A 13,485-nucleotide genomic window follows, 5' to 3' on the forward strand; every position below is an offset into this window, starting at 1 on the left:
TTTTTAAATAATGGATTTAATGGTGCCCCTGGGATGTTCAAAGTTGTTCAAAGGGTTTCATAGCAAAGGGGGTGAATACATATGCACGCACCACTTTTCCGTGTTTTATTATTTATTTTTGGGGGAAACAAGTCATTTCACTTCAATTTGGACTATTTTGTGTATGTCCATTACATGAAATCCAAATGAAAATCCATTTAAATTACAGGTTGTAATGCAACAAAATACTAAAAACGCCAAGGGGGTGAATACAGCAAGGCACTGTACATGAAGCGTTCACTCACACATGACAGAGGGAGTTTGAAATGTTGCGGGATACCTAATCTTCTTCGCGTCATAGCGCGACAAATGTCCTTTGCAGCAGCCCATTGGCGTCACCAAAACATCCCCCAAAGCCGCGAATAGAGAAACGAGCCGCTGGAGATGTAAACAGATTCCGCTGTCATTCATTCAAACAACTCGAGGTGATATGGCGGATATTCTTAGCTCCTCTGTGTGGAAAATGTTATGAGAGGATACATCACCGCTAGTCATACTCTGTCTTCCTAGAATGGTCGTTGTTTTCCCATGCCAGTAATCCGGTTAGAAGAGAAGTATTGTTATAGCTATCCCGGGCTGCAGGACAGCTAGCCTAGCTCGTTGCGCCGTAGGAGAGCGGCTGACCTTGACCAGATGGATATTACGAGGCTCGCAGTGGACGCGGGCGCGTTTATCAACCGAGCTGTCCAGGTGAGGGAGATGTTGATTTTAACCTCACTGATCTCCAAGGGTCGATTTATATGTCAATCTGATTCAGTTAGATAGTAGCGGAGATGACAGTTGTGTATTTGCCTAACATATATATAGCTAGTTGTCACCAGATATAAAAATAATAAGAATAAATCAACTGTGCTCAAGTGAACAATGCCGCTGGTCGGCAATCGGAGATTCAGCACCGTTCATATGGACAACGTCATGTTTAGCACCGTTCATATGGATAACGTCATGTTTAGCACCGTTCATATGGACAACGTCATGTTTAGCACCGTTCATATGGATAACGTCATGTTTAGCACCGTTCATATGGACAACGTCATGTTTAGCACCGTTCATATGGATAACGTCATGTTTAGCACCGTTCATATGGACAACGTCATGTTTAGCACCGTTCATATGGACAACGTCATGTTTAGCACCGTTCATATGGATAACGTCATGTTTAGCACCGTTCATATGGACAACGTCATGTTCAGCACCACGTGACAGTGGACAGCGACGTTCTCGGGCGCAGCCATTCCTCAAAGGAAATAGCCTTCCATGTGATCATTTGAAACTGCATCTACAACACACACACACTCTCACACATAGACGTGTTCTATCTCCCCAGTACACGGAGGAAGCTCTGGGGCAGGCTGAGAAGACAGAGTTGGACACCCGGTTGGAGAGTCTCCTGGACAGAGCAGAGTCCACTAAGACATGGACTGACAAAATCATCTCACAGACTGAGACTTTACTGCAGCCTAACCCTGGTTAGTTTTGTGTGTGTGTGTGTGTGTGTAAGCTAAGGGATTTTAACCTCTGGCTCCTGATCTGTGAACTCTAACCTTTTAGGAGCTCGTTTAGAGGACTTGTTGTATAAGGGTCTGGATTGGAGCGCCCCTGAGAGGCCAACCCCCCACGAGCTGCTGAGTGAAAACATGATGGACGCTGCTCTGGAACTGGGGCGACACACACCATACGGTACACACACACACACACACCCTACGGTACACACACACACACACACACACACCCTACGTTACACATACCATACGGTACACACACACACCCTACGTTACACACACCCTACGGTACACACACACTATATGGTACACACACACACACCCTACGGTACACACACACACACACACCCTACGTCACACATACCATACGGTACACACACACACCCTACGTTACACACACCCTACGGTACACACACACCATATGGTACACACACACACCCTACGTTACACACACCTTACGGTACACACACCCTACGGTACACACACCCTACGGTACACACACACACACCCTACGTTACACACACCCTACGGTACACACACACCCTACGATACACACACCCTACGTTACACACACCATACGGTACACACACACACCCTACGGTACACACACACCATACGGTACACACACACACACCCTACGGTACACACACCCTACGGTGCACACACACACTACGTTACACACACCTTACGGTACACACACACACCCTACGTTACACACACCTTACGGTACACACACCCTATGGTACACACACCCTACGGTACACACACACCCTACGGTACACACACACCCTACGTTACACACACCCTACGGTACACACACACCCTACGATACACACACCCTACGTTACACACACCATACGGTACACACACACACCCTACGGTACACACACACCATACGGTACACACACACACACCCTACGGTACACACACCCTACGGTGCACACACACCCTACGTTACACACACCTTACGGTACACACACCCTATGGTACACACACCCTACGGTACACACACACACACCCTACGGTACACACACACACACCCTACGGTACACACACACCCTATGGTACACACACCCTACGGTACAGACACACACACACACACCCTACGGTACACACACACACACACCCTACGGTACACACACACACACACCCTACGGTACACACACACACCCTACGGTACACACACACACACACCCTACGATACACACACCCTACGGTATCATAGGGTGTGTGTACCGTAGGGTGTGTGTGTGTGTGTACCGTAGGGTGTGTGTGTGTGTACCGTAGGGTGTGTGTGTGTGTACCGTAGGGTGTGTGTACCGTAGGGTGTGTGTATCGTAGGGTGTGTGTGTGTACACCGTAGGGTGTGTGTGTGTGTGTACCGTAGGCTGTGTGTGTATCGTAGGGTGTGGGTGTGTGTATCGTAGGGTGTGTGTGTGTGTACACCGTAGGGTGTGTGTGTGTGTGTACCGTAGGGTGTGTGTGTATCGTAGGGTGTGTGTGTGTGTATCGTAGGGTGTGTGTACCGTAAAGTGTGTGTAACGTAGGGTGTGTGTATCGTAAGGTGTGGGTGTGTGTGTATCGTAGGGTGTGTGACACACACACACACCCTACTGTACACACACTATGGTTAGAGACTGGACATGTGTATATATGTGTGTGTGTGTAGGTAGTACTCTGATTAAGTGTGGGGAGTTGGAGAGGCAGATCGGGATGGAGAACAAGAAGCTGATCCAGAGTACAGACATCAACTTCCTGTCTCCTCTACGGAGGTTTACTGACCAGGAATACGCAGTCATACTGGTACACACACACCACAACACACACACACACACACCACAACACACACACACCACAACATACACACACACACTATTATAACACAAATACACTGACAACTCTGTGTGTGTGTGTGTGTGTGTGTGTGTGTGTGCGTGTGTGTGTGTGTGTGTGTGTGTGTGTGTGTGTGTGTGTGTGTGGTGTAGAATGAGCGCAGGCAGCTGGTGAATAAGCGGTTAGATCTGGACATTGCGAAGGCCAGACTGAGAAAGGCACAGGAAGCAGACAGCGAGGCCCGGGTGAGAACACACATACTGCTGACCTCGTACTGCTGACCTCGTGCTGCTGACCTCGTGCTGCTGACCTCGTGCTGCTGACCTCGTGCTGCTGACCTCGTGCTGCTGACCACGTGCTGCTGACCCCGTACTGCTGACCCCGTACTGCTGACCCCGTACTGCTGACCCCGTACTGCTGACCTCGTACTGCTGACCTCGTACTGCTGAACTCGTACTGCTGACCTCGTGCTGCTGACCTCGTGCTGCTGACCTCGTGCTGCTGACCTCGTGCTGCTGACCTCGTGCTGCTGACCACGTGCTGCTGACCACGTGCTGCTGACCCCGTACTGCTGACCCCGTACTGCTGACCCCGTACTGCTGACCTCGTACTGCTGACCTCGTACTGCTGACCTCGTACTGCTGAACTCGTACTGCTGAACTCGTACTGCTGAACTCGTACTGCTGACCTCGTACTGCTGACCTCGTACTGCTGAACTCATACTGCTGAACTCATACTGCTGACCACATACTGCCTTCCACATACTACTGACCACATACTGCTGACCACATACTACTGACCACGTACTGCTGACCTCGTACTGCTGACCTCGTACTGCTGACCTCGTACTGCTGACCTCATACAGCTGACCTCATGAATTGACCCTTTGCTAACCAGCTGAGCTAGCAAACAATGTAACAAATGATCATTTTGGAATCTCAAAATACTCCAAAAGGCTCTGCATTTCAGGAATCACAGTAGCAAGTTCCCCTGGTGCGCTGTAAAATGATTTGGCCATTACATTTTTGTTATTTTTTTAAAGAAAACTCTCTGGCTTTCATGCGATTTAAACGTGAGCTTGTCCTAGGTGTCAGACTGGATGACAGTTGCTATCCATTAGACCTACTCAGACTTAACCAAGGGTCAATGGTGGCTTGACAGATGAATGGGTAGTTGGGTCAGGAGAGGAGGTGTGCCTTAGGTTTCCAAGAGTGTCAACAATGTACAGCATCAAAAGTCAAGTCTCATCTCTCTCTCTCTCTCTCTCATTCTCTCTCTCTCGCTCTCTGTGTCTCTATCTTTCTTTCTCATTCTCTCGCTCTCCCTCTGTTTCTCTCTCTCTCTTTCTCCCTCTCTCCCGTTCTCTCTCTCAGGGTCTAAATGCTAACCCATTAGGAGAGGAGTATGTAGCTCATGTCTCCTACATGTTCAGCTTCCTACGAGTCAGATGGCTGAAGGTCAGTCCTCACATATACACATGCACACTCCCACACACCTGTTTTAACATCAGCTAGCAGAACACAGTAAGACTGAACGATGTGATGAAAATGGACCAGCAGTTTTCTCATTGGTTGGTCCTGTTCCTGTCTGTTTTCTCATTGGTTGGTCCTGTTCCTGTATGTCTTCTCATTGGTTGGTCCTATGTATCTCTATCCAACGCGGTCAGATGTGGGCCCAGGAAGTCTCTCAGGCAGAGATGGAGCTGAGGATCTCTCAGTGTGTGTTTGACCGACAGTCAGAGATCACCAGAATACTGCTGGAGGGAATCAACACTACACATGTATGTATCAACGCGCACACGCGCACACACACACACACACACACACACACACACACACACACACACACACACACACACACACACACACTGGCATTAACACAGACACACACACACACACACACACACACACACTGGCATTAACACAGACACCTGCTCACTCTCTCGTTCTACCCTGTCTGTTGCAGGCTGCCCATTTGAGAAGTCTGTCTGACTTTGTAGAAGCCCAGGGTAGCTACTACGCTCAGTGTTACCAGCTCACACAGGACCTACAAACCCAACTGGCCAGGTGTGTGTGTGTGTGTGTGTGTGTGTGTGTTTTAACCGCTTTTTGTTTTAACAGCTTTTTGTTTTCTCTCATTGTAGCGCTCCTCCTCTGATCTGCTACAATAACAACTGGCACTTAGAAACTAACCAACCCTCCACAGGTAACCTGCCCTTAGCAACCATTCAACCCCTAGCAACCTGTGACTCTTCAACAACCAACCAGGAAACTAGCCAACCCTTAACAACCACCCAGCCCTTAGCAACATGTGAGTCTTCGACAACCATCCAGGCAACTAGCCAACCCGTAGCAGCCAACCAGGCAACTAGCCAACCCCTATCAACCAACCAGGCAAACAGCCAACCCTTAGCAACCAACCAGGCAGCCAACGAGTCCTCAAAAAACAACAAGTCTTCAACAACCAATAAGTCCTTGACAAACAACCAGACAAGCAGCCAACTCTTAGCAACCACTGGATCCTCTACAACCAACCAGGTAACCAACTAGTTTAGATTAGTTTATTAGACAAAAATCACATATCAAGGTCAAAAACTTATCTCCATTTTGGTCTGCTAGGCTTTGTCAATCATCCAGGCAAACAGCCAACCCCTACAAACCAACCAGGCAACCAGCCAACCCCTACAAACCAACCAGGCAACCAGCCAACCCCTAGGAACCAACCAGGCAACCAGCCAACCCCTAGGAACCAACCAGGCAACCAGCCAACCCCTACAAACCAACCAGGCAACCAGCCAACCCCTAGGAACCAACCAGGCAACCAGCCAACCCCTACAAACCAACCAGGCAACCAGCCAACCCCTACAAACCAACCAGGCAACCAGCCAACCCGTAAAAACCAACCAGGCAACCAGCCAACCTCTAGGAACCAACCAGGCAACCAGCCAACCTCTACAAACCAACCAGGCAACCAGCCAACCCCTACAAACCAACCCGGCAACCAGCCAACCTCTAGGAACCAACCAGGCAACCAGCCAACCTCTACAAAACAACCATGCAACCAGACAACCTCTACAAACCAACCAGGCAACCAGCCAACCCCTACAAACCAACCAGGCAACCAGCCAATCACTACAAACCATCCAGGCAACCAATGAGTCCCCAACACCCAATGTGTTCTCAACAACTAATGAGTCCTCGACCACCAACCAGGTAACTAACCAGCCCTCGACAACCAATCAGGTAACCAACCAATCTCTAGCAACCTACCGGACAAACAGCCAGCCCTTAGCAACCAATGAGTCGTCAACAAACAACGAGACAAACAACCAGGTAACCAGCCAACCCTTGAAAACCAACCAGGCAACCAGCCAACCCCTACAAACCAACCAGGTAACCAATGAGTCACCAACAACCAATGTGTCCTCACCAATCAACGAGTCCCCGACAAACAACCAAGCAACCAGCCAACCCTTGATAACCAACCAAGCAACCAACCAACCGTTAGCTACCAGTGAGTCCTCAACCACCAGCCAGGTAACTAACCAACCTTTAGCAACTAACCAGCCCTTGACAACCAACCAGGCAACCAGTCAATCCCTAGCAACCAACCAGGCACCCAGCCAATCCTTAGCAACCACTGGGTCCTCACCAATCAACGAGTCCCCGACAAACAACCAAGCAACCAGCCAACCCTTGACAACCAACCAAGCAACCAGCCAACCGTTAGCTACCAGTGAGTCCTCAACCACCAGCCAGGTAACTAACCAACCCTTACAAACCTTCCAGGCAACCAATGGCTTCCCAATAACCAACGAGTCGTCAATAACCAACCAGGCAACCAGCCAATCCTTAGCAACTAACCAGGGCCCCAGCCAACCCTTTACAACCAGCTGGGAATCTTTCAAATCCTTAGCAACCAATGACTCATCAACACCCAACGAGTTCTCAACAACCAACCAGATAACTAGCCAACCCTTAGCCACCAACAAGGCAACCAACCAGACAACTAATGTGTTCTCAACAACTAATGAGTCCTCGACCACCAACCAGGTAACTAACCAGCCCTCGACAACCAATCAGGTAACCAACCAATCTCTAGCAACCTACCGGACAAACAGCCAGCCCTTAGCAACCAATGAGTCGTCAACAAACAACGAGAACTTGACAAACAACCAGGCAACCAGCCAACCTTTGAAAATCAACCAGGCAACCAGCCAACCCCTACAAACCAACCAGACAACCAATGAGTCCCCAACAATCAATGTGTCCTCATCAACCAACCAGGCAACAAACCAACCCTTGAAAACCAACCAGGAACTCATCGAACCCTTAGGAACCAATGAGTCATCAACCACCAACCCGGTAACCAACCAACCCTTACAAACCAAACAGGCAACAGACAGCCCTTGACAAGCAACCAGGAAACCATCAAACCCTTAGCAGCCAATGATTGCTCAACAATCAACGAGTCCTAGACAACCAACGAGAACTCGACAAACAACCAACTGTCGACAACCAACCAGCCGTTAGAAAGGAGCCGGACAACCGGTCAGCCTGCAGGTGGTCTTGTAGCTGAAGGAACAGTCTGACTGTGGAACTGTTTGTATGAATAGCGAGCGTTTATATTGTGTGTTTGAGTTGTGAAGAGCTCTCCTCCAGCTCCTCTCTGCCAAAACATCAGCTACCATGGCTAGGTCCTAAATGAAGGCTCTGACCTAAGTAGTGCACTAGGGAGAATAGGGTGTCACTTCAGATAGGTCCAATGTCTCAGTCGTAGTGGTGAAGGGCAACACAGCTACATGGGCTGTCTATAAACTGTAGCAGGCATGTATTGACCATTCACTAGTGTTGTTGTTGGACCCAGCAGGACACAAGCGGCTAATCCAGGAAGAGTAAGAGGACGTGCTACTATGCAGTCATCAGTGGTAGGGATGTCTTAGATGTTGATATCTACTGTCCTGTCATAACCTGTATGTACAGTTGAAGTGGGAAGTTTACATAAACTAGTTTTAATGACTCCAACCTAAGTTTTTCAACCACTCCATACATTTCTTGTTAACAAACTATAGTTTTGGCAAGTTGGTTAGGACATCTACTTTGTGTATGACACAAGTCATTTTTCCAACAATTGTTTACAGACATATTCTTTAACTTATAATTCACTGTATCATAATTCCAGTGGGTCAGAAGTTTACATACACTAACTTGACTCTGCCTTTAAACAGCTTGGAAAATTCCAGAAAATTATGTCATGGTTTTAAAAGCTTCCAATAGGCTAATTGACATCATTTGAGTCAATTGGAGGTGTACCTGTGGATGTATTTCAAGGCCGACCTTCACACTAAGTGCCTCTGCTTGACATCATGGGAAAATCAAAAGAAATCAGCCAAGACCTCAGAAAATAAATGGTAGACCTCCACAAGTCTGGTTCATCCTTGGGAGCAATCTCCAAACGCCTGAAGGTACCACGTTCATCTGTACAAACAATAGTACGCAAGTATAAACACCATGGGACCACGCAGCCATCATACCGCTCAGGAAGGAGACGTGTTCTTTCTCCTAGAGATGAACGTACTTTGGTGCGAAAAGTGCAAATCAATCCCAGAACAACAGGAAAGGACCTTGTGAAGATGCTGGAGGAAACAGGTACAAAAGTATCTACATCCACGTAAAACGAGTCCTATATCGACATAACCTGAAAGGCCACTCAGCAAGAAAGAAGCCACTGCTCCAAAACGCCATAAAAAAAGCCAGACTACAGTTTGCAACTGCACATGGGGACAAAGATTGTACTTTTTGGAGAAATGTCCTCTGGTCTGATGAAACAAAAATAGAACTGTTTGGCCGTAATGACCATTGTTATGTTTGGAGGAAAAAGGGGGAGGCTTGCAAGCCAAAGAATACCATCCCAACCGTGAAGCACGGGGGTGGCAGCATCATGTTGTGGGGGTGCTTTGCTGCAGGAGGGACTGGTGCACTTCACAAAATAGATAGCATCATGAGGGAGGAAAATTAGGTGGATATATTGAACAACATCTCAAGACATCAGTCAGGAAGTTAAAGATTGGTCGCAAATGGGTCTTCCAAATGGACAATAACCCCAAGCATACTTCCAAAGTTGTTGCAAAATGGCTTAAGGACAACAAAGTCAAGGTATTGGAGTGGCCATCACAAAGCCCTGACCTCAATTCTATAGAAAATTAGTGGGCAGAACTGAAAAAGCGTGTGCGAGCAAGGAGGCCTACAAGCCTGACTCAGTTACACCAGCTCTGTCAGGAGGAATGGGACAAAATTCACCCAACTTATTTTGGGAAGCTTGTGGAAGGCTACCCGAAACGTTTGACCCAATTTAAACAATTTAAAGGCAATGCTACCAAATACTAATTGAGTGTATGTAAACTTCTGACCCACTGGGAATGTGATGAAAGAAATAAAAGCTGAAATAAGTCATTCTCTCTACTATTATTCTGACATTTCACATTCTTAAAATAATGCGGTGATCCTAACTGACCTAAAACAGGGATTGTTTACTAGGATTAAATGTCAGGAATTGTATAAAACTGAGTTTAAAAGTATTTGGCTGTGTATGTAAACTAAATGTGTATGTAAACTTCCGACTTCAACTGTATCTTTTGGAGCATCCATGTACTCTTTAAGTGAGTTATGTATCCAGGCCTAAATGTATGTATATGGTGGTGATCTATGTGGAGGTTATCTAGATGTATGTGTATGTAGGTTACTGTATATGGTGGTGTAGATCTATATGGTTGGTATAGACTGTCTATTTGGAGACTTAGAAATGGAGGAACACTGACAGCTGTGTTTACATGATGTATTGTGTCGTCTGAAAACAGTATGTGTGATCAAGAGAGGTGACGTTTTGTTGCATATGGAATACATGTCGTGTGTGTGTGTGTGTGTGACCCTTCACCTATATAGGGTGAGGTCATTTTCCATACGGCAACATGTCATGCTTATTCCATAGTATTAAACATACACACACACTTACAGCCTTGAATATGGTCCCACCAGGCTAAACCATGTAAATTTTTCCATCTTCAGATGTCTTCAATTGACCCTGCCTGAGAGGACAGCTATACACACACACACACACACACACACACACACACACACACACGATCTGCTGGTGTTGAGATCTACATGGTTACTCTGGGTTACTGGGACACAGAACACACGTTAACTATTGAGGTTTGACTTCCATGTCTCTGAACCTGACAGGGTTGTTTCAGTGAGATTATAATGGTGTTTCATTATTAACTCTGATCATATTAGATAATCTAGAATGATTTACAATCATATTAAACTGATAATGAGCCTCTGGTGCAGTGTGATGTTTCTCAGAGCTCTGACTCTATGGCTGCTCTGTTCCCGGTCTGGACCCTGTTCAGACTATGGTGTGTGTGTGTGTGTGTGTGTGTGTGTGTGTGTGTGCGCACACCCGCCCTCTCTCAGCTGAGGGCCTGTATCAGAGCCAAATGAGAAGTCGGAGTCTTAAATCCGTCCATGGCTGTCGGTATTCCTGGTTTTCCTGTGGCGTTCCCCGTCATAATAACTGTTTCCTGTGACTATGGAATGCTTCACCTGTCCGTCTGCACCGACCCGTCAGAGAGAGGTCTCCTGGGGAGAGGTTTTATGGAATGCTTCACCTGTCCGTCTGCACCGACCCGTCAGAGAGAGGTCTCCTGGGGAGAGGTTTTATGGAATGCTTCACCTGTCCGTCTGCACCGACCCGTCAGAGAGAGGTCTCCTGGGGAGAGGTTTCATGGACGAGACGCGTCCTGTGTAGCTGTGTGAGGAAATATGAACTCGAGATCTGCCCTTGCATACACACACACACACAAACACAAACACACGCACAAAGCTTTACTTAGTACGCTGCTTGGAGATATTACATTTTATAGTATGCAAACTTTCAAAAAATTCTAAATAGCCTTTTGTACAGTTAGTCAATTGTAAATAATTTATTAAGCTATATGTAGGTGAGAATTCTGGTTCGGTATAGGAGATCATTTACTTAACAACAGTTGCATACTTCTCACGGTCTACAACATGAGCAGACCTGTGGTGAGGTGAACCTTATCTGGAAGTCCTTGGTCATAGTTTCCACATCTTCATTGAGGGACCTGTCTTTTGTACTGGTGAGGAAGAGGGACACAGTCAGGTATGTACACACACACACACAACTCACACACTCTTATTGGACCGTGCAGGAAGAGCAACGGCATGACGCCGCCAAAACATTCCCATCTAAAATAGTCGGTGAATCATTTCTATGTCTGATTGAGCAGACTGTTGTCTAACCCGCTAGCAGCAGGTAGGTGACCACAGCTGACATCTGGGGATCCTTCACCAAACAAGTTATTATATAGTAAAGTCATTTAGCAAACAGAGTGCATATATTTAATCATCTTTATGTACTGGTTCCCTGTGGGAATTGAACCGACAACCCTGGCGTTGCAAGTGCCATGCACTACCAGCTGAGCCGCATTTATTGATTTCTACAAAATGAATAAAACTGACCATCCCAAAAATGAAACTTATCTGATGTTCTTGTTTTAACCTTGACTTTTTAACGACGTGTCTCTTGTACACGTTCTGCTTAACTGAGATGTGTGTGTGTGTGTATAAGTCGGGGGTCTGAGCCTCAAAGTGCATCATATCTGAACAGGTATCGTTTCACAATGAGGGGTACTGTTGCTCTGCTGGTGTTGCTGTTCTGTCTGTCTGGGGCATGGACTCAGGAGGAGAGTGGAGGGTGTTCTGTCTGTCTGGAACATGGACTCAGGAGGAGAGTGGAGGGTGTTCTGTCTGTCTGGAACATGGACTCAGGAGGAGAGTGGAGGGTGTTCTGTCTGTCTGGAACATGGACTCAGGAGAAGAGTGGAGGGTGTTCTGTCTGTCTGGAACATGGACTCAGGAGGAGAGTGAAGGGTGTTCTGTCTGTCTGGAACATGGACTCAGGAGGAGAGTGGAGGGTGTTCTGTCTGTCTGGAACATGGACTCAGGAGGAGAGTGGAGGGTGTTCTGTCTGTCTGGAACATGGACTCGGGAGGAGAGTGAAGGGTGTTCTGTCTGTCTGGAACATGGACTCGGGAGGAGAGTGGAGGGTGTTCTGTCTGTCTGGAACATGGACTCGGGAGGAGAGTGGAGGGTGTTCTGTCTGTCTGGAACATGGACTCGGGAGGAGAGTGGAGGGTGTTCTGTCTGTCTGGAACATGGACTCGGGAGGAGAGTGGAGGGTGTTCTGTCTATCTGGAACATGGACTCGGGAGGAGAGTGGAGGGTGTTCTGTCTGTCTGGAACATGGACTCAGGAGGAGAGTGGGGGGTGTTCTGTCTGTCTGGAACATGGACTCAGGAGCAGAGTGGAGGGTGTTCTGTCTGTCTGGAACATGGACTCAGGAGGAGAGTGGGGGGTGTTCTGTCTGTCTGGAACATGGACTCAGGAGGAGAGTGGAGGGTGTTCTGTCTGTCTGGAACATGGACTCAGGAGGAGAGTGGAGGGTGTTCTGTCTGTCTGGAACATGGACTCAGGAGGAGAGTGGGGGGTGTTCTGTCTGTCTGGAACATGGACTCAGGAGGAGAGTGGAGGGTGTTCTGTGTTCTGTCTGGAACATGGACTCAGGAGGAGAGTGGAGGGTGTTCTGTGTTCTGTCTGGAACATGGACTCAGGAGGAGAGTGGAGGGTGTTCTGTCTGTCTGGAACATGGACTCAGGAGGAGAGTGGAGGGTGTTCTGTCTGTCTGGAACATGGACTCAGGAGGAGAGTGGAGGGTGTTCTGTCTGTCTGGAACATGGACTCAGGAGGAGAGTGGAGGGTGTTCTGTGTTCTGTCTGGAACATGAACTCAGGAGGAGAGTGGAGGGTGTTCTGTGTTCTGTCTGGAACATGGACTCAGGAGGAGAGTGGAGGGTGTTCTGTGTTCTGTCTGGAACATGGACTCAGGAGGAGAGTGGAGGGTGTTCTGTCTGTCTGGAACATGGACTCAGGAGGAGAGTGGAGGGTGTTCTGTCTGTCTGGAACATGGACTCGGGAGGAGAGTGAAGGGTGTTCTGTCTGTCTGGAACATGGACTCGGGAGGAGAGTGGA

General features: G+C 47.8%; 1 protein-coding gene across 1 annotated transcript; it reads left to right on the top strand.

Annotated features, from left to right (window-relative positions):
- The first annotated feature begins 347 nt into the window (after positions 1-347).
- LOC115183334 (mucin-17) lies at positions 348-8,405 on the top strand. The gene is made up of 10 exons (XM_029744667.1): positions 348-729; positions 1,367-1,508; positions 1,591-1,719; positions 3,211-3,344; positions 3,527-3,619; positions 4,748-4,831; positions 5,041-5,154; positions 5,340-5,440; positions 5,518-5,911; positions 5,993-8,405. Exons 1-10 carry the CDS (start codon positions 673-675, stop codon positions 7,784-7,786), a joined length of 3,042 nt encoding a protein of 1,013 aa, XP_029600527.1. The 5' UTR covers positions 348-672; the 3' UTR covers positions 7,787-8,405.
- The last annotated feature ends 5,080 nt before the right edge of the window (positions 8,406-13,485 follow it).

This window comes from Salmo trutta, unplaced genomic scaffold, assembly GCF_901001165.1.
Source record: "Salmo trutta unplaced genomic scaffold, fSalTru1.1, whole genome shotgun sequence".
Lineage (NCBI taxonomy): Eukaryota > Metazoa > Chordata > Actinopteri > Salmoniformes > Salmonidae > Salmo > Salmo trutta.